The sequence below is a fragment of the Mustela nigripes genome, chromosome 3 (assembly GCF_022355385.1).
Source record: "Mustela nigripes isolate SB6536 chromosome 3, MUSNIG.SB6536, whole genome shotgun sequence".
Lineage (NCBI taxonomy): Eukaryota > Metazoa > Chordata > Mammalia > Carnivora > Mustelidae > Mustela > Mustela nigripes.
Window position 1 is genome coordinate 49,127,445 of NC_081559.1, and position 20,097 is coordinate 49,147,541.

General features: G+C 37.6%; 1 protein-coding gene across 1 annotated transcript in view; it reads right to left on the minus strand.

Moving 5' to 3' along the window:
* The window catches only part of NEB (nebulin), a 207,481-nt gene that overhangs the window by 107,784 nt on the left and 79,600 nt on the right, over window positions 1–20,097 (minus strand). Inside the window, exons 53-65 of the mRNA XM_059393958.1 lie at window positions 18,333–18,437; window positions 17,028–17,135; window positions 16,391–16,702; window positions 15,720–15,923; window positions 15,277–15,381; window positions 15,083–15,190; window positions 13,794–14,105; window positions 13,305–13,508; window positions 12,753–12,857; window positions 9,965–10,072; window positions 8,057–8,368; window positions 5,670–5,873; window positions 374–478 (exon numbers count right to left, since the gene is read on the minus strand). Of these exons, the coding sequence (XP_059249941.1) occupies window positions 374–478; window positions 5,670–5,873; window positions 8,057–8,368; window positions 9,965–10,072; window positions 12,753–12,857; window positions 13,305–13,508; window positions 13,794–14,105; window positions 15,083–15,190; window positions 15,277–15,381; window positions 15,720–15,923; window positions 16,391–16,702; window positions 17,028–17,135; window positions 18,333–18,437 (2,292 nt within the window). The remainder of the gene's footprint in view (window positions 1–373; window positions 479–5,669; window positions 5,874–8,056; window positions 8,369–9,964; window positions 10,073–12,752; window positions 12,858–13,304; window positions 13,509–13,793; window positions 14,106–15,082; window positions 15,191–15,276; window positions 15,382–15,719; window positions 15,924–16,390; window positions 16,703–17,027; window positions 17,136–18,332; window positions 18,438–20,097) is intronic.

Consider the following 20,097-nt stretch of genomic DNA (forward strand, 5'->3'; position numbering starts at 1 on the left):
CAGAAATTTTTAAGATATGTATTTTTATCTCATTTCACAGGTAACTGAACAAAAACTCACAAAATATTTAAGTACTAATCTGATAAATAATAATCATTTTTAAATTAAAATTATAAGTTTCAATCATTAATAGTTGGGAGTTTTTTTCCTTTTCCTGACATAGAGACATTTTTGTATTTACTTCTGTATCATTTTATCTATCTACCTTTTGACAGATGGCATAAATATTCAGGGTATGGTAATGGGCATAAAAAGATAAAACTAAGCTAACTGATGCACATGAGAATTAAATCCAGAATTCTAACTTTACTACTACATCAACAACAACAAAATCAATGAGGTCAGATCAAGAAACCAAAATAAATGGTCTTACCTCACTATAATTTATTTTATTTTGTCTTGCCAACATAATTTCGGGTGTATCAGGCATGATGTGGACTTGGGTCTTGTCTTTGTCCCAGGCTTCTGTGTATAAGCGCTGTGAATGATAAAAACGGTAATGAATTAGAAAAACAATGTTGTAAATGGAGTTTCTAATTTAGAGATCATGACAAATTTGAAAGCCAGCCTTGCTCGCTATCCATGCTGTGTGCTATATGACAATAGTCTTTGATCTTTTTGAAATTACAAGATACTTATTGTCACTAAATATAAACATGGGCTAAGATATGAAAAGAAAAAGTATGTGTTTTGTTACAGGATCACCTCCAATTAAATTACAAGCAACTATTTTCTAAGCATATACAAATATCCTTATGTACTATATCTACATTAAATACTTTCCATGGTTTTGTTAGTGGTTTATTAACTGCAAATATAACTGGATATGCCTTCTCTAGATTTCTTTTCGATAAATATCATGGAGATCTGCATCTCACTTGTTTGTTTCATACTCACCTAGATAAGTACCTGAAAGAAAGAAACCTTGATATCAAACCATGTATTACTCTCATTGGCTGCAAACAAGTTGAACACTGAACATCTATCCTATTCTTTACACTGGCTATTTCACAAGAGATGTCAAAGCAGAAATTCCCACATACATTTTTGCAATCCTAATGTAACTGAATAGAGAATGCAACCAAAACCCTAAACACAATATGGCAGTTGGATAAAACGAAAAACACTAAATTAACCATAGATATTCTCAAGGATATATGGTTCCATTTTAGTTTCCCCCCAATTGGGGGCTCACCTTGTTCATATTGAGGGCATTGTTCTTGGCCAGCACCTGCTCCAGGGAATCAGGCACACTGGTGAACTTGAACTGGTCCGGAGGCTGGCGGTAGATGTTGTCACTCAGTATCTCTGCAGCTCTCTTGCACTTGACCAAATCCAGAGACCCAATGGGGACCCAGCCGATGCCTCTCAGCCACTGGAGATCTGACTTGTAAACGTTCTGGTGAGATCAAACACAAAAGCAAGTCTTACTTAAGCTGTTATGATACCTGCTTTAAAAAATGAAAGAAAAAGGCTGAAAAACTTTAATAGCCAAACTTCACGTCTATGTCTTTTCAAATACAAAGCCCAATTAGACCTTCATAGTATCATGTTCTCTCCTATAGGAAAGTAAGACACACTCAATGAGAGGCAGAGAGAAAAAATGTTATTACTTCTGAGGCCTCAGCCTAATCCTAGACCATTATCTATGTATCACCGTGCATTACTATCATAAGCACCGTCACCGGTGGCATATAAAATGGGTCCTAGTACTCACGTCACTCTGGAGGTCATAGGCCTGTCGAGCATGGATGACGTCATTCTGATCAGGCAGACACATCCATTCGTGTAGGGGATGTCTATAGTCTACATCACTGACTAAGGTCTGGCACTTCTTAGCCAGCACCAACCCCAGCATGTCCACTGGGCTGCTGAACTTGGTCTTCCACTTCTCAAAGTCCTTCTTGTACTCCCTGTCACTCTGAATCTTGGCCACATGCATAGACCACATTATCTTGGGGTCATCCTCAACATTTCGGGCTCCAATGTGATGGCCAAGTTGTTTTCGGTAACCATCTTTGTATTTGTACTGAAATAAAAGTAGTCATTTAAAAAATAAGCATGAATAGAAAGAACTAAAAGTATTGTTAGTTTAAAACATCATTTTAAAAAAGCACTTAAAGTGTCAAATTTAAAATAAATTTGGAATCATCTGAATATCAACTCATCTCTTCATCCTAAACTCTGATTTGACTGTAGCAATTCTCTAATGGGAAAACAGGCCAAACTACATAGTTCTATGGTTTGTAGACATTAAGTCCCTGGAAATAAAGGCAGCAACACTTCCAGAATATCAGTCATGGCAGTACACTGCCTTTTCTTCATCTTGGGTCAGTGAAATCACTAATGCAGAAATTTACATACAATTTTTCAAATGCTATTCCCCAGTCCACAGGTACTATATTACCTCCCCTATGCATCCCTCAGGCCTCCCAGTTCTAGCTCTGTTGACCTTCACTGTGTCATCTGACTCCCTAAAATGGACTGGCTTGTGTTTTCTATCCTGCATTCCCTGCTCTGCTGGACATCAAATCTGGCTGGCATTTCTTGGGATTCGCCAAGTGAGAAAACAGGTTATATAACTAAAGAAAGCGTTTTGGAGATGGTGTAAGTTCTGAGTGGATATTCTCTCTTTACTTTAGGCAACAACATCACACAAATCCTAAAGTATACTTATGGAAGCCTGAATTCTTCACCAAAGGACCCACTTCTTTCAGAGGACAGCAGAAAGACAATCAGGATCACCATTTTATTGCTTTTGGTTGTCTGCCTTTTTCTGTTTTCATTTGATAAGAACTCAAAAGGAAACACTTAAGGTAATTTTCCAAAGAAAGGGTTGGCAAAAATCCAGATCAGATTCATTGAAATGCACATTTTCCTAGATCTGGCTGAACACGGTCTTTTTCAGATGTTGAGCCAACACATGTAACCAAGTTATTTTTTTTTTAACCCTTCTGGCATTTTCTCATTTCTCTATAAGCTACGTGTTCAAGATATGGAGATAAATGTCTCATAACTATAGATATGAGCAACTATAGATTCAAATTCAACTTTATCTTGAAGTTCAGGATACCCTCTCTACCTATGGGACATGAATATTAAAGTGATTCAGACTTAAACATGTAAGAGTTTTTCCGATGAAAAACTTTTTTTTTTTTTTTCCATTTAAAGCACAATAAGTATGCTTTAACTGGCACGGAGATGCATCTCCCTGCTGTAATGATGATCATTCCCCCCATCTACATGCACATACACAGAGTGTTGCTACTCACATCACTGGCAATGTCCCGGGAGGCCTTGGCTGCCACGATTGGGATGGCATCGGCTCGCAGGTCGTAGCCTTTCTTCTTTGCTTCTTCATTGGCGAGTTTATACAGAGTCTACAAAGAGTGTCAGAGTTAAAGCAAAAGGTTTGACAGCGACAACTGGGAGATTACTAAAGAGTAATTTTATAAAGGACAGACTCTAGAAATAACCTAGCAATATTGAAAGCAAATAAATTATATCTTACCAAAAAGAAAATATACACAGCTTTAGAAATGAGATCAGTTAACACAAGTTGATATATTAGTCCATTATATATTGTAGATTAATACATATCATGTGGTTTGATATAATGTATAATCTAATAGTAGAGATCAATTGACAAAGTATCAATTTCTACATGCTAAGTAAAAAATAACTCAAGAACAATGTTTATTAGTCGTATATATATAAAATATATACACATATACTTTTATCCATTTCTTTATTAAAACATCTTTCAAAATCACGTAATTCTTTATAATGTTTAAAAAATGAGAATGAGAAAAAGACTGAAGTACAATTTAAAACATAGCTAACTGGACTATAATCACAACTTTAAGGGTCTAAATTTTGATTGTATCATATTAGTAAAACATGCAGCTATAGATTGCATTTTACTTAAAAAAAAAAAAATCGGTGCTGTTCAGAGAACACTTCTTTCCCACACCTGAGGCTTTCTTTCTATAGAAGGAGCTCAATTATTTTTCTCTGACCTTTCTCCTTTTTCTGCCCCTTTCCTCTCTGCCTGTGAAGAGGTAAAATGACTTAATGATTCATTTCACCATTAGGGATGGGATAACTGGGCACTCCCTGCTAAGCTTTGACCATGTCCCTCTAGGAATAAGCCTAGTGCTCTTCTCTGCTTCTCTGGGCTCTAGCCCTGACGGGAGGGGAGCTGACTGCCCTGCTCCACTGAGGCCTCTGCTTCTGGGAACCTAATTCTGGGATTCAGTTAGACTCCGTTAGTTCTCATACAAATACATCTTTGTATGAGATGGCATAAAATGTGAGATTTCAACTTCTATTATTATATTCCTTTGTTTTACCTCTCAATTTTATTTAGGATCCAGGAAGGGAAAAAGTAGGTATTATCAGAGTCCCCCTTGGTAAGACTGCCAGATTTAGCAAATAAAAATATAGCATGCCCAGCTGAACTTGAATATTAGGTAAACAATAAGTAGTATTTCAGTATGAATACTGAGCTACTATTTTATCTGATCATCTTACTGCTTAGAAATACCAAAAATACTCCTCAGCCCCACCTACCCATACTGGCAACTAAAAAGATAACGTGCCTTCAGTTTGCCCATGGAATCCTACAGCATATAATATTTAACCCAGAAATGAAAGGCTGTGATAAGTGTTCATATCACAGAGCCAAATGCACCACAATAGCTGAGGCCTGAGAATCTCCACAAAAGTAAATGCAGGAAAACAAACGGTAACAATGATAACAAAATCAGTGTAGCACCAACGTTTGCACTTACCTCACTGTAGTTGAGCTTGTTCTGTCTTGCCAACGTGATCTCCGGGGTATCAGGCATTATATGAACTTGAGTCTTGTCTTTGTCCCAGGCCTCTGTATATAAACGCTATCAAAGAAGATGTTGATAGAAAACCATGTGAAGGTGTGGTATGTATATATATGCCATGGAATATTACTCAGCCACCAAAAAGAGTGAAATCCAGCCATTTGCAATGACATGGTTGGAACTGGAGGGTATCACTCGAAGTGAAATAAGTCAGAGAAAGACAAATACCATATCATTTCACTCATAGGCAGGATTTAAGAGATAAAACAGATGAGCATAGGGGAAGGGAAGGAAAAACAAAGTAAGATGAAAACAGAGGAGGAGGCAAACCATAAGAGACTCTTCACTCCAGGAAACAAACTGAAGGTTGCTGGAGGGGAACTGGATGGGCGGATGGGGTAACTGGGTGCTGGGCGTTAAGGAGGACATGAGATGGAACGAGTGCTGCATACTATATAAGACTGATGAATCACTGAATTCTACCTCTGAAACAAATAATATGGTATACGTTAAATTTTATTTAAATAAAAAACCTTTAAAAACCATTTGAAATAGGAATAACAAAAAGTCAAAATAAACACAACTATCACTAATCTAGTAGGAAAAAGAAACCAAACTTGGGTATACGGTATTCAATTTACGGTTGGAGCCTTAGTATTAGTTATCTAGGTTAAAACTGGGAATAATAGAAATTATTTGGAGGATTTCAAGTGTGTAATTTAGGAGGTAAATGTGACCCTCCACTTCAACGGATAATTTTAAGTGCACTAGTCATTAGAGTATAGCAGCATCTCCGGCATGTTAAAGAGGCTGGAGGCAGCTGGGGCTCACCTTGTTCATATTGAGGGCATTGTTCTTGGCCAGCACCTGCTCCAGGGAATCAGGCACACTAGTGAACTTGAACTGGTCCGGAGGCTGGCGGTAGATGTTGTCACTCAGTATCTCTGCAGCTCTCTTGCACTTGACCAAATCCAGAGACCCAATGGGGACCCAGCCGATGCCTCTCAGCCATTGGAGATCTGATTTGTAAACGTTCTGTGAAGAAGAAAAATGGCAGAAGCTCTTCAGCAAGATTAAAAGATTTTGGGTACAGAAGCCAAGGCAATTAGTAATAAATAGTGCACAATATGGATAAGCTGCTGTGTTATTGTTTTTTTAATAGAAAATAAGCTCTCTGTGTCAGGAAGACTAAAAGAGCAACTGTGTCAAAAACAACCCAGAGATGTCTCCTGGCCATGACAAAAAGTGACCATATGCTTCCGGTTGTAAGGAAAGAAAAATCTAAACTAGTATCTTTTGTCGTTCAGTTCAGTGAATATTATTATAACGTCCATGTGTACAGGAAAACAACAGCATCCCAGAATGGGAGAAACCACAGATACGTCCAGCCACAGGCTACCAGGAAATACATGTTAGGCCTAGTCTGAAGAAATTCTCTGTAGTTATTAAAAGCCATATTGTAAAGAATATTGGTTACTTGTAGAAATGTCATTAATATAACATTACATGAAGAACAAACATAAAACAATGTATGTGAATAAATTACATGAGCAGGAGTAGGCTTTTTCAGTGGTTAGATTATGTTCGGTTTTATTGCCTTCTGTCTTTTTTTCCTCCTCTTTCAAAATATCTGTAATGCTCTTTAAGAGTAAACACAAAAAGAAGTGAAGCTATGGGAATGACACAGAGCCACTGAAGCCCTGAGCAGACTTTTCCCAGCCTTAGCATTGCTCAAGGCTCAGGGCAATAAACCACCATGACATTGGTCCAAAGTCCAGTCTCTTCCCACCAAGTCCTCAGGATGATTAAGAGGGACTCCTTTCCAGAATTGTCTTTCCATACTTTACTCCTATGATTTATTTTAAAACGTTTTTTTTTTAAAGATTTTATTTATTTATTTGACAGGGAGAGATTACAAGTAGGCAGAGAGGCAGGCAGAGAGAGAGAGGAGGAAGCAGGCTCCCTGCTGAGCAGAGAGCCCGATGCGGGACTCGATCCCAGGACCCTGAGATCATGACCTGAGCCGAAGGCAGCAGCTTAACCCACTGAGCCACCCAGACGCCCCTTAAAACATTTTTCTGCTAAGGATTTTTGTGAACCCATTAAGTATTCATAACTACTTCACAGCAAAGGAACTGGACCTTTGCCCAGCTCAGTGGAAGGATTTTACCCATAACAGCAATTAGGCAGAAAATAGAGACTGCTATTTTGCAGTCTAGACAAAAAGCCTGTTGGAATTGCCCTACGCTGACTACTAATTGCCCCCAAAATAACAACTCCAAGAATGAAAACAATAACATTTCATACCTCTGAAGTGCTTTTTAACTTTCAAACGACTGTTAACTTTCAAATAACCATTAAGGCTGTTTATCGCAGGGTTGGGGAGGAGATCTTGGAAAGGCACCCAACTAACAGACAGATGCAGTCAGGCTGTCAGTCAACACTGTCATTCCGGGGTGACATTAGCCATTTTAACTCTCTTTCATGCACAGGCAAAGCCTTTCTTTTTGGACACAGTTGCAAAACACAGGGTGGGTGTGTCAAAAACTACAGAACAAGTGTGGGTGGTTTCCTAGGTGAGCTTGCATAGTTTCTGGTAAGGGTCAATTACTGTCCTCCCAAATCCTCTAATGTTTAATAATCCCTTCAAACAGTTAGGAACTGTGCTTCTCAGATCCAGATTGATATAGAAAGCGGCGGCACTAGGTACTAGGGTCCGTCATTTCCACGTGACCGCTCCACGGAGAGCCATTCTGAGCGGTGCTAAGAGAAGACAATGCAATGAACTGACCCAGTAGTTTACAAACACAGCAACTTCTCTTATTTCATAAGAGTAACAATTAACATTGGAACAGGCATCAGAATTCTCATGAGAACCTTGTTTGGTTTGCAAAGAATCTAAAAACAAACTTCAGAGTAATTTTTTTTTAATATAAAAATGTGTTATTTCTACCCCCCTACAAGAATAAAAGAAATGTCTCCATCTGGTGGACTCTGAATTCTAACATCGCTTAATTCTTTTCTTTATAGGACCAAATCCAGCTTGTCAACTTCACTTACATTCAAAAAAGCAATAATAAAAGTTTATTCTGATTGAGATCTCACTCATTGATCAATAAATCTTAGCTTACGTGGGAGAAGGGGTTGCATATGAAGGACAACTTTTATAGAGTTTCAATTATTTCTGAACACCGCTCTTTTATGGAAGCTGTACTCACATCGCTCTGGAGGTCATAGGCTTGTCGAGCATGGATGACGTCATTCTGGTCAGGCAGGCACGTCCACTGGTGCAGGTAGTTCTTGTAGTCTATGTCACTGACTAAGGTCTGGCACTTCTTGGCCAGGACCACTCCTAGCATGTCCACTGGGCTGCTGAACTTGGTCTTCCACTTCTCGAAGTCCTTCTTGTACTCCCTGTCACTCTGGATCTTGGCCACATGCATGGACCACATCATCTTGGGGTCATCTTTGATGTCCCGGGCTCCAATGTGGTGGCCAAGCTGCTTGCGGTAACCATCTTTGTATTTGTACTGAGATGGAAACACACAAGTCAGGTTTTTATTATAAGCCCTTGGAGGTCAAAAGTCGGTACAAAATCACCTTGCTTACATCAAAGCTGTAAGGTGACTTTTGCTAATAAACATAACCTCAAGCTGGTATCCTGACCTTTACCCTTGAAGCTTATAGAGCTAAGAACATAGATGGAATCCATATAATTGTAGTACATAACCCAAATCACCTATGGCTTGGTAATAAAGAATAATTCTGGAGGAAGGTAGTGCCCACAGGAGGGAGAGGCCATTTGAACAAGGGAATTTGGAGAAATGAATTTTAGGTACTAAAAGTATGTCAGGAAAGAGATGCACTTGGCAACATGGCATGTTTCATAAGTCATAAAATGAGTGTCTGGTTCCTGGAAAGATGCAGTACTCTAGGTCAAGGACCTAGTTTAGTATACCAGTTATTATACTAATATAAACAAACAGTATACCACTAGTATGCTAATACAATACCAGAATTATTATACTAGTGAAGCTGTGGTAGCAGTCCAATTGGTTAGAACATGCTCCAAAAAACTCCTGGGTTCTACTCCTGCATAGGCCAAGAATGTTTTTATTATTCCATGTTCAATGACATTGTCCTGGGATCTGAGCCAGTTATTCAAAATACATGCCTCTAGTCTCAAAGACCACTAAGAAAAGTATGGAGGGATCAGCAGGACGCAGTATGGTACAGTGGGAAGTAATGAGGTTGTCTCAATTTTAATTCCACCACCTACTATGAGTTTGATTTTAGACAAGTTGCTTAAGCAATCCACAAAACAGGGATAATGACATTGCTTATATCCTAGGATAATTATGAAGTATAAGATATCACATGTCAAGCTCTTAGCACAGAATTCACAATACTTTCTAGTTATTATTGTTATTTATAATTATTGACATAAACTCACGGAGAGGCCCAACATACATGAACTAAAATGAGTCACCAACAACATAAAGGGCAGTGTATTGCTGTATCCCCAAATACTGGGCCCTTGATTTTTAGAACAGTGGTCTGTTCTTCAAGAATAGGTTGAGGCACCAGGAAGGGATGATGGATTTATTCTGGGAGGTATGTGCTAGACAGCCACGAGCTGTTATTAAGGGTACAACCTTGGGCTCGTAGCCACCTCTGATATTGATCCACTGAATTATAATGGCATGTGTCCTACGAATTTTGTGAATATTGTTAGTAAAATGTCACATAAAGCCAGGACCCGATTCTCACGGGGGGTACTTTAGTTTCTGAGTTATACTTCTTGAAGCACCGTGAAAATTTTTATATCTCCAAGCCTGCAGCTTTACTCTAATAATTCCCACGTGAATGGATCTTTCTCTGTTTTCAGCGGGTCAGTTTTCATTGAAGATGCTGTGTCCTAAAGGTTATAAACTGCTTGTATGAATATCGAATTTTTCACTTCCCTCAAAACTAACAAAACTTTTCAAAACTAGGTTTTTGAAAAATCCCACATAAATATACTAGGACTTATTTCCAAAGGGCAAGGAAAGTTCTTTTTGAAGATTTAGCTCAGTGACAACATCACTTCAGCCTGATTATATACTTGGGGCGATGCTGGAACTCACATCACTGGCGATGTCCCGGGAGGCCTTGGCCGCCACGATTGGGATGGCATCGGCTCGCAGGTCGTAGCCTTTCTTCTTTGCTTCTTCATTGGCGAGTTTATACAGAGTCTAAGTTTGGGCAAAAAATATATAGACACACATAGATGTTGACATTTATGCCCCCAAATTGACAGGGGACTAAAATAATTTACTAAGTTCAACACAGGTAGGCACCTATAATAATCTCCCACTGAGTGTTCTAAGCCTTTGCTTAGACTTAAAAATGATGTTTACATAGAACATTGCAGCTTTGTTTTTCATTGTAAAACTTGTGTGAAATTAATGAAATATAGATATTATCCACTGTTTCAAAATTTTTAGTTACAACCCATCAGTCAGTTTTGACGAGAACTAAAAAATTAAGCTGAAACTTGTGCACCTAAGGTGGCAAAATGTGGATAAGAGGGAAAGACTTGATTAACTGTTGATCATGGAAATTAATTCAATCCACACTGATTCTGCACCAGCTGTGCTTTGATGGTGCTGGGTACTTGGGAATCAAAGAGAAGTAGGAGACTTCTTCCATTGTCAAGGTTGTGGGAGAACTGATGGAAAGACTGGTAGACTGCAGACAAGCTACCAAAAAGTCAAACCACAAGAGGTGATTTAACCATATCATTGACAAAGAGCTCCAGGGAGGAACAATCAATTCTGAATTGAGAATCAAGAAAGTTTTTGCAGAGAGACTGATCTTTGTACTAAACCTTGAGTAATGAGTGTGGTTTCCGGAGACTAGGATGGCAGTCAAGGCCAGAGGGCATTGCATGAATCAAAGCACAAAGGAGAGAAAGTGCAGGGGTGTCAAATGGAGTGGGGAGCAGTGCCAGGCACAAGTGGCAGGAAAGGACTGAGAAGAACCTAGAGTTGGTCTGAAGGCTTAGTGCTAAAATAAGTTTGTGCTTAATTCTATAGGAAATAGGAGACCATGCTTTGAGGAAGAATGACATAATCGAATTTGCATTCTATCTTCCTGTCCTAACTGAGGTGGTGGTGGGGGGAAAGCAGAAGAACTAAACTGAGAGAGAAAAGACAGAGAAAGCAGAATATTCTGGCAGGCAGGTTAGGTCTTTGAAGCAATAGCAACACTACAGCCTCTCTGAGCTTTTGCAGCAAAGACAGAGCCCAGATTTCCAAAAATGCTCAGTGGCCAGTTACAGAGGCTCTTTGTCTTCTGAAATTCCTACACATACAGTATATGCTTTCCTTTATACAGGAAACAATACAGGACCCATATTAGAGGCTTAGCTAAAAAAAAATTCGCTCCCTTTTGCTTTGCAAGTAGGACTTGATGTTTTTTGGTTTTGGAGACAATGAAGAGTTAGTTATATAAGTGCTAAAATTATAGTTTGCACTCGCCAAAATAAAATGACTCAAGATGGTAGCTCATTTAGCTACATTCTCTAAGTTATATCCTGCAGAAGAGTGATAGACGGTTGACTTATACCTTCAAAGAAACAATATTTTCTTTGCTGGTAGCACAAAGCTGGGAGAAATAACTAACACATCAGCTGACAGAAAAATCAGATTCACAAACATCTACAGAGGCTTACACCAGTAGGCTTAATCTAGGGAGAAGAAACTGCAGAGATAAATGTCAATCTTTGAATCTTTGAATTCCTTTTAAACTGAATTTAAATTGCCAAATGTATAAATGCAGGATAGAGGAAACCTAGCTTAAGCCCATGCAAAATGTCTTGGGGTTTTAATTGAGCCCAAGTTGCACAAGCCCCAGCAATGACAGGGCTGCCAGGGTGTTAAGGCCCTGGGTGCAGAATTAGAGGTCAAATGTCCAGAAATGAAAAGAAGATGTCAACCGTATTCTACACTTGCAAGATTTTGTTTGGTTCAGAGGGTCACATTCTAGCAGGGATGTCATGTGAGGAATGCACAGGAACTGGGGATGGCTGGATTAGAAAGAGAACCTGGGGTGAGGGGGCAGGGGAGGCACCACAGTAGTTACCCTCTCCACAGAGTTGGCAGACACTGGTTTTGCACAGCCTCAGAGGACTAGGAAGGTCTGCAGAGAGAACTCCGTGACTCTGCATCAGAACCATTTCCTCACGGAATTTTCCAGAACAAATGGGCTCATTTACAAGATAAACACCTTGTCACTGAGAACACTTAAGCAAGGGCAGGATGACAACCTGTTGGGTGGGACTCTTGGAGTAGAAGAGAGGCTGACCTCTCAGCGTAAACATCCATGGCTCTGACATGGGGGCACATGGCCCTATGCTCACAGAAAGTGAAAAGGAATGGGCTCATTAAATACCCTGGTGGGTCCTCTCTCTATTTCTTCTTTCACTGGGTTATTTGATAATTCTGTGATTTTAGTCCTTGACTTAATTTTATAAATTAATAATCTTAAATCTTGACTTTAAACTACAATTTGGAAAAAAAATCCTATATGGAAAATATATCTAGTACAGCAATACAGCACAAGAAGAAGATAAATGTATATTTAATCTACTGTTAATTTCCTAACTTAAAAAAATTAATAAAAGTTCTGATTAACTTTATGATTACTGCCTAAATCATTCATTCTTATCTATTTTACTTCATAAGTGATAATTTGTAGTACTTGAAGTTTGATGTTTAGGATGAGAATTGAGAAATATAAGAGGTGTTATTTACATGGAGCAAGAAAAAAGAATTCTTTATAAGGTTGCTATATAGTATTATATCACCTTAGACAGATTAACTGAAATAATACACAGCATGCAAAATTCATAGAATTAGTATCTGCCCTCACCTCACTGTAGTTGATTTTGTTCATTCTTGCCAACGTAATTTCTGGTGTGTCTGGCATGATGTGGACCTGGGTCTTGTCTTTGTCCCAGGCTTCTGTGTATAAACGCTATCAAAGGAAATAGATGTCATCAGGAAAAAAAAATCAGTATACAATTAAGAAAAATTTCAGGACTACAAAAACTTTATAAACAGAAATAACAAAAGGTTAAACATCTTATACACATGATGTATAATAGACACATCTTCAGGTAATTAGTTCAGAGAACAGATATTTAGTGCCTTATGATAATCTGAAATGTGTGTTAAGAAAAGGAAATTGAGAGTATCTTTTATACAAAGATAGTTTTCCATAAAAATATGTCATTTTATCAAAACTATGAAACAAATACTAAAGTAACTATTAAATATAAGTGACACAGAGATAGATACGGATGGATGGATAGATATCTTTGGTTGCTCAATGCTTGCTTGCCTGCTTTTCTTGATTATGCTTCTTTTTCTTTTATTTCGCTTTAGGAGTCCTACCTTGGTTCTCTGAAATTTGAAGCCTCACCTTATTCATGTTGATGGCATTATTCTTGGCTAACACTTGTTCCAAAGAATCAGTCACACTGGTAAATTTGAATTTGTCGGGAGGCTGGCGATAAATTTTATCACTCAAAATTTCAGTTGCCCTTTTGCATTTTTCCACATCCAAAGAGCCAATAGGAACCCAGCCGATGCCTCTCAACCATTGCAGATCTGACTTGTACATATTCTGTTGAGACAGTCAATGAATATTTATCTTGGCATTGGGAAAACATTTTCATCTAAAGGATATGAAATAAAGAGTACTCTTGAAAATACAGTTGAATGGACAGTCTATCAGATCATACTTCTTTTTGTCTGGAAAGTTAAACAATTATTACTCTCAAGGAAAGAAGAAATGCTATTCCTGCCTTGCAGGGCCTCGTAAGCTTGGTGCCTTTTGTTACCTTCTCCAAGGGATGTTAATTCACTGATTTCCTATCTTTGCATGCCATTATGATCCTCATATACTCACATCGCTCTGGAGGTCATAGGCCTGTCGAGCATGGATGACATCATTCTGGTCAGGCAGGCACGTCCACTGGTGCAGGTAGTTCTTGTAGTCTACATCACTGACTAAGGTCTGGCACTTCTTGGCCAGCACCAACCCCAGCATGTCCACTGGGCTGCTGAACTTGGTCTTCCACTTCTCAAAGTCCTTCTTGTACTCCCTGTCACTCTGGACCTTGGCCACATGCATGGACCACATCATCTTGGGGTCATCATGTATTGCTCGGGCACCAATGTGATGGCCAAGTTGCTGACGATAGCCTTCTTTGTACTTGTACTAGAAGAAGAAAAATCCTTGTGATCAACTGTTTTAACTTTTAGTAAAATGCAATTACTAGGCCCCAATTTTCCTATTCCTTAAAATATAATGATTTCCTCCTATATATAAATACATGTACTTTGTTAACAACTTAGAAAATAAAGTATATATGCATACAAAAAAAAACAACATTATTCTATCACTCAGTGTTAACCACCATAAAACCACTTTTCATTGTGTGTGTGTGTGTGTGTCAGAATAAAATTAGAATAAGACCTGGCTTTTCTAGTTATTATACAAGCACTCATCTGTGTCATTAAATATTCTTTATAAATATGAATTTTTAATGGCAGCAGGTATTATACATTATTTTGATACATTTTAATACTTTTAACCCTTCTGTAAATGTTGACCATTTATTTTTAAATTATGATAGTTACTTCTCATATTTCGGAAATAAAGAAACAACTATATTCTTGACTTTGTTGACTAATGAAATAGAAGGATAAAAGTTCCTAGAAATGTAAGTAAAGAAATCACTTAAAGATAGTAAATATTGGCAACCAATCACCAAATGCAGAAGCAAACACACGGTACGTGTGGATGACTGCACAACGAATAGTGTGTCATATTCATTCAGCCCTTGTAGGTTCATTGGTTCATAAAGCGTGAGTTAGTTTTGAAGGAATCCTACAATGAATTCAATTGTATATAAGAATTATCATGTGGAAAAGCCCAAAAGATGTCTGCACTACAGCCAAATAGCCAATGCTTTCATTCGGCATGAAATGGACAATATTTTGAAATGCATATTGCTATGGACTCAATCATAGCTTTGTACTGAGAATTTTATTACCTTGATTCTAAACTATATTTAGAAAAAAGACTGTTGGCAAGAACTTTAACCTTGTACCTTACTTGCCCTACCATATAACCAGGAGACAGAAAAATCTTTGAGTCAAAGCTAGGGCAAAGAACTTTTTAGGTGCACTTACCTCACTTGCAATGTCTCTGGAGGCCTTGGCCGCCCTGATGGGAATGGCATCCAGCCGCATATCATAGCCTTTCCTCTTGGCTTCTTCTAGGCCAAGTTTATATAGTTTCTGAAATAGACATAAATCATCATAAGTTTGATTTATAAAGTGCAGTGTAAGTAAAATATATCACGTGCCATGAATATATTGCTTACGTCACTGTAATTTATTTTGTTTTGCTTAGCCAGTAAAACTTCAGGAGTATCTGGCATAATGTGGACCGTGGTTTTATCTTTATCCCAAGCTTCTGTATATAGGCGCTAAAGGAAAAAAAAAAAAAAAGACATGATTAGTGTAGGCTAGTAATGAATAGAAACATAAATTTTTTTTTTTTAATAATCTGGTTCTTAATGAGACTAAAGACAGTCTGTTCTGTGAGTTGATATGTGTGACATCTTCAGGTCTAGATTCTCATATCAGTAAAATGCACAGCACTTACTTAAAAACCACTTTAATACCAAGCAAAAGAATTAAATACGATTTTTCTTTTATAGAAAAAAATGCCCATGTTTATACAGACACTCTCTCTTTCACGTGCACACACACACACACACACACACACACACAAATACCTCCTTCAATTAAAGACAAGACTTACATGATTCATGGTAATAGCATTGTTTTTTGCCAAAACCATTGGGATGGAGTCCATAAGGCTGGAGAACTTGAATTTATCTGGGTGCTGACGGTAAATGTGATCACTCAAAATCTGGGTAGCTCTCTTATTCTTCTCATCCTCCAGAGAGCCACTAGGTAACCAGCCAATGCCTCTTAGCCACTGAAGGTCGGACTTATACAAATTCTGAAATTACAGGTGACAAGCCACTTAACATAAGCATAAAATATGCCCCTAAAGAAATAAAATTATATATTATTTATTTTACTAGACTATAGATATTTAAATGGTTGAATTCTTGGGAAATTTACAAATTTTGGTATGTGTTCTGAAGCAATGGAATAGTCAAATTAGAAGAATATTTTGGAAAATATTTTATTTTAGATAGTATTTTAAATAGTAGCACACAGAAAATGATCCAACTCTTCTAGATCAGAATATTAGAGGCTTTCACCAAAGCAATGAGGGTTTTGTTGGCTCTTTGTGGGATAATGGTGCATCCAGATATTTAGGGGACTGGATGGGGCATGGGCATTAATCTAGGGACACAGAACTCAGTTGTGTAAACTCAACACCACTTACTTTAGGGAAAATTTTCTTCTTAGGAAAACAGCCATGGTATTTAGTTAGCCAAAGGAAAATCTTAGACTCACATCGCTCTGGAGGTCATAGGCCTGTCGAGCATGGATGACGTCATTCTGGTCAGGCAGGCACGTCCACTGGTGCAGGTAGTTCTTGTAGTCTACGTCACTGACTAAGGTCTGGCACTTCTTGGCCAGGACCACTCCTAGCATGTCCACTGGGCTGCTGAACTTGGTCTTCCACTTCTCGAAGTCCTTCTTGTATTCCCTGTCACTCTGGATCTTGGCCACATGCATGGACCACATCATCTTGGGGTCATCTTTGATGTCCCGGGCTCCAATGTGGTGGCCAAGCTGCTTGCGAAAGCCTTCCTTATATTTGTACTGAAGAAAAAAAATATTCCTTGATGCTTACAAGATTAACTTATGTTGCAATTACAAAGCACATGAACTCTACATGTTTCACAAAGCCTAGAGAGCCCCAGAATTACAATACTTGTAGGAAAGGTTAAAGGCTAACTCCAGGTAGAAATGTCACACATAATACATTTCATACAAATTCCAGCTACAAATACCTTGAGTTGGATCATTCCACTCTATTTTAATTTGTTACTCCTTGGAAGATTCTGTTCAATTTAAGATTAAATTGAAATGGCTTTAAAGTGATACATTGTAATCAAATCAATATAAACAGTGGATAAAGTCTTACTTCACTGGCAATTTCTCGGGATGCTTTTGCGGCTTTGATTGGTATGGCATCAAGAGGAAGATCGTAACCTTTTTTCCTCAATTCCTCATAACCCATTCGGTAGAGTTTCTGTTAAGAGATGAAGATCACTTTGGGAAAAGCTGTTTTCCATAAACAACTGCAGCATAATGAATGCAATGTGCTAAATATTTTAAGAGTCCCTGAAATAGTATCTGCTCTAGAATACTCAAATGTAATTGGAAATTATGCCCATTGATTGCTAATGATCCTATTTTAAACTGTAAAGCTCTTCGATTACCCAAATCAACATAATTAAATTTTAGCTCTTCCCAAATATTTCTGAGAATGAGGCAGAAGTAAATTGATAGAGAAGTGAAATAAAATATCATTTAGGTGCTGTTTTCCAATTAACTTTGAGTGTTTCATTGGAAGTTTTTGCTAGACGAGAGTAATGCTTTTCGTGGGGAAAAAGTATGCCTAATGGGCTGCCTCTTTCACACAGCTAACAGGTAGCAAAATAGCCTATTTTACAATATAGAGCTGTCCATAGTAGGGTCTGCATCTGGAGGTAAGAAACAAAATCCTTCATAGTTTTTTAAATCTAAGATTTTTTTGGAGGAAATTTAAATTTTGAATATAAAAGCTCAAGTGAAATACTTTCTTCAGATTTGTTACATAATGAAATATCTGAGAATACAATTTAATGCACTTTATTCTGAAACCAGATTGTTTAAAATGACTTTTGATCTTGGAATGTGTCCATATTTTAGTCATTTGTGGCATTATCCTAATACATTATTTAATGTTGAAGCCTTTCTATTAGAGTTTAGAATTTGTCTTTAAAATATTTAATTTTTACATCTACAGATTTCAGGAAATTCTGCTATGAGGACAATAAAAGTAAAAATGGAATTCTCCTGCATGGGTTTTTTAATGTTCATTCATTTGAAATTTCATTGAGTTTTGTGTGTATTGGGCGCTATACTAGCTAGGCACTGTAAGCCCAATACAAATTGTCTCTGACCCTGAGGAGCTCCCATTCATACAGGGAAGAGCAATATAAACCATTATATTATGATGATATGTGTCATAAAGAACTACAAGGAACAGACAGCACAGACCCCCAACTCTGCCTGAGATAGGGAGTGCCAATTATTTTGATATTCAACCTAAAAACCACTAAATAAGGAATCTAAGTCACATGTAGTTCATTAAACAAAATCATTCAGACATGCAATTTATTTCCAATTCTTTGCCTTAGAAGCAATAAAAAGCTTTCTGAAAAACATGAATTTGGAAACTTACATCACTTGTATTGATTAAGTTTGCTTTAGCCAGAATAATGTCAGGTGTATCAGGCATGATGTGGATTTGAGTCTTGTCCTTGTCCCAAGCTTCTCTATAAAGTCTCTAAAATGAGAAAAAAGAGCTTTTCAGTGGTTTCATTCAAATAGTGAATGACATCATAAACTTCAAGCAGGATCACTGAATTCATCTGAATTAGGGGTTTTAACTGATAGCATAAGCAGATAACATGAACAGAAAATAAGTAGTGGTTTTTTGTTTTGTTTTGTTTTGTTTTTTAGTTGCCTGGGATATAACTATCTTTCAAAATATAAAGTATGGATTACTTTCTCAAGATTACAAATATCCCTGCCCATTAGAGATCAATCCAAGTAATGAGAGTTTCTGCCATGATCATCAAATAGAACAGAAGTTCTCCATCTGATTATAAAGGTCTCCCTCACTGTTTATCTGGGAGATAGTCCTTCCTTTCTCAAAAAATGACATATTTGAGGTATATTTAGAAATTTGAGTCACAGTCCCTATGCATTTTATTATTTATGGCTCTAATAATTTGGGTGGATTAGGATCCCAAGAGAATTCTGTATGGAATTTATCAAAATGTCTTCTATGTCCCAGAGCCATCCGCTATCTTTCTTCTATGGAAGACAAGACAACCCAAACAAAAATTTCATTTGTTTACTAAAACAAGGGGGTGAAAGTTTGATAAAAAACAGAGACCTGTCAGAGAATCTCCTCACAAGACACGTATCAATTACAAAAGATTAAATATTAATTTGACAGTGGAGAAACCTCTCAATACCACTTTAACTAAGTGATCAAAAATCAAATGATCAGTATTGGAATGCAAAGATATCATGGATCACCTGATAGGACATACGGAGGAGGGTACTACATGTGATGTCCTGCTAAAAGTTCAAGACCTGAATCAAATCATTAGGAAACAATAGACCCAAACTGTTGAAGATTCTGCAAAACAACTGGCTTATGTTCTTCCCAGATGTCAAGGACTTGGAAGACAAAGGAAGAATGAGGAGCCAGTCCAGATTAAAGGAGACTACAGACACCACAAACAAATGCAGGGTGTGATCTTGGATTGCATTCTGGATCAGAAAATAGTTTTTATTTTGTATAAAGGACATTCATGATAAAACTGAATAAATTCTATGGACTAGTATTGTTTCAAAGCTAATTTCCTGATTTTGATCATTGCACTGTGGCTTGGTAAAAGAATGTTCTTGTTTTCAAGAAATGCACACTAAAGTATTTGGGGATAGAGAGGCATCAATGCAGCAACTTACATATATACAACAGAAAAAAATAGGAAAAAAAAAAGCAAGTGTAACTAATGTTAACAATTGGGGAATTGGGATAAAGAAAGAGATATGCATACATAATTACATTTATATATTTATCATATATATTTAAATTATTTGTACTATTTTTGCAACTTTTCTCTATGCCTGAAATTATTTCAATATAAAAACTTGAGAAGTCTCAAGTTGAACTTGTCAGTTTCCCCTTAAGGCACTTAGTGTGGGTTACAGGGGTTGATGCTTTTCTCCTTCCTGCACATGCACATAACCCACAGAAGCTAAGACCTTCAGGATAAAAACAAAGCAAGGCTTGTCGATTTCCACATATGTTTATACTGGTTTTGTGCTCACCTTTCTGATTAAGATGAGATATTCTCAACCTCAGCACTATTGGTATTGTATCCTGGAGTATTCCTCGTTGAAGGGATCTTGTCCTGTATGCTTCTGGA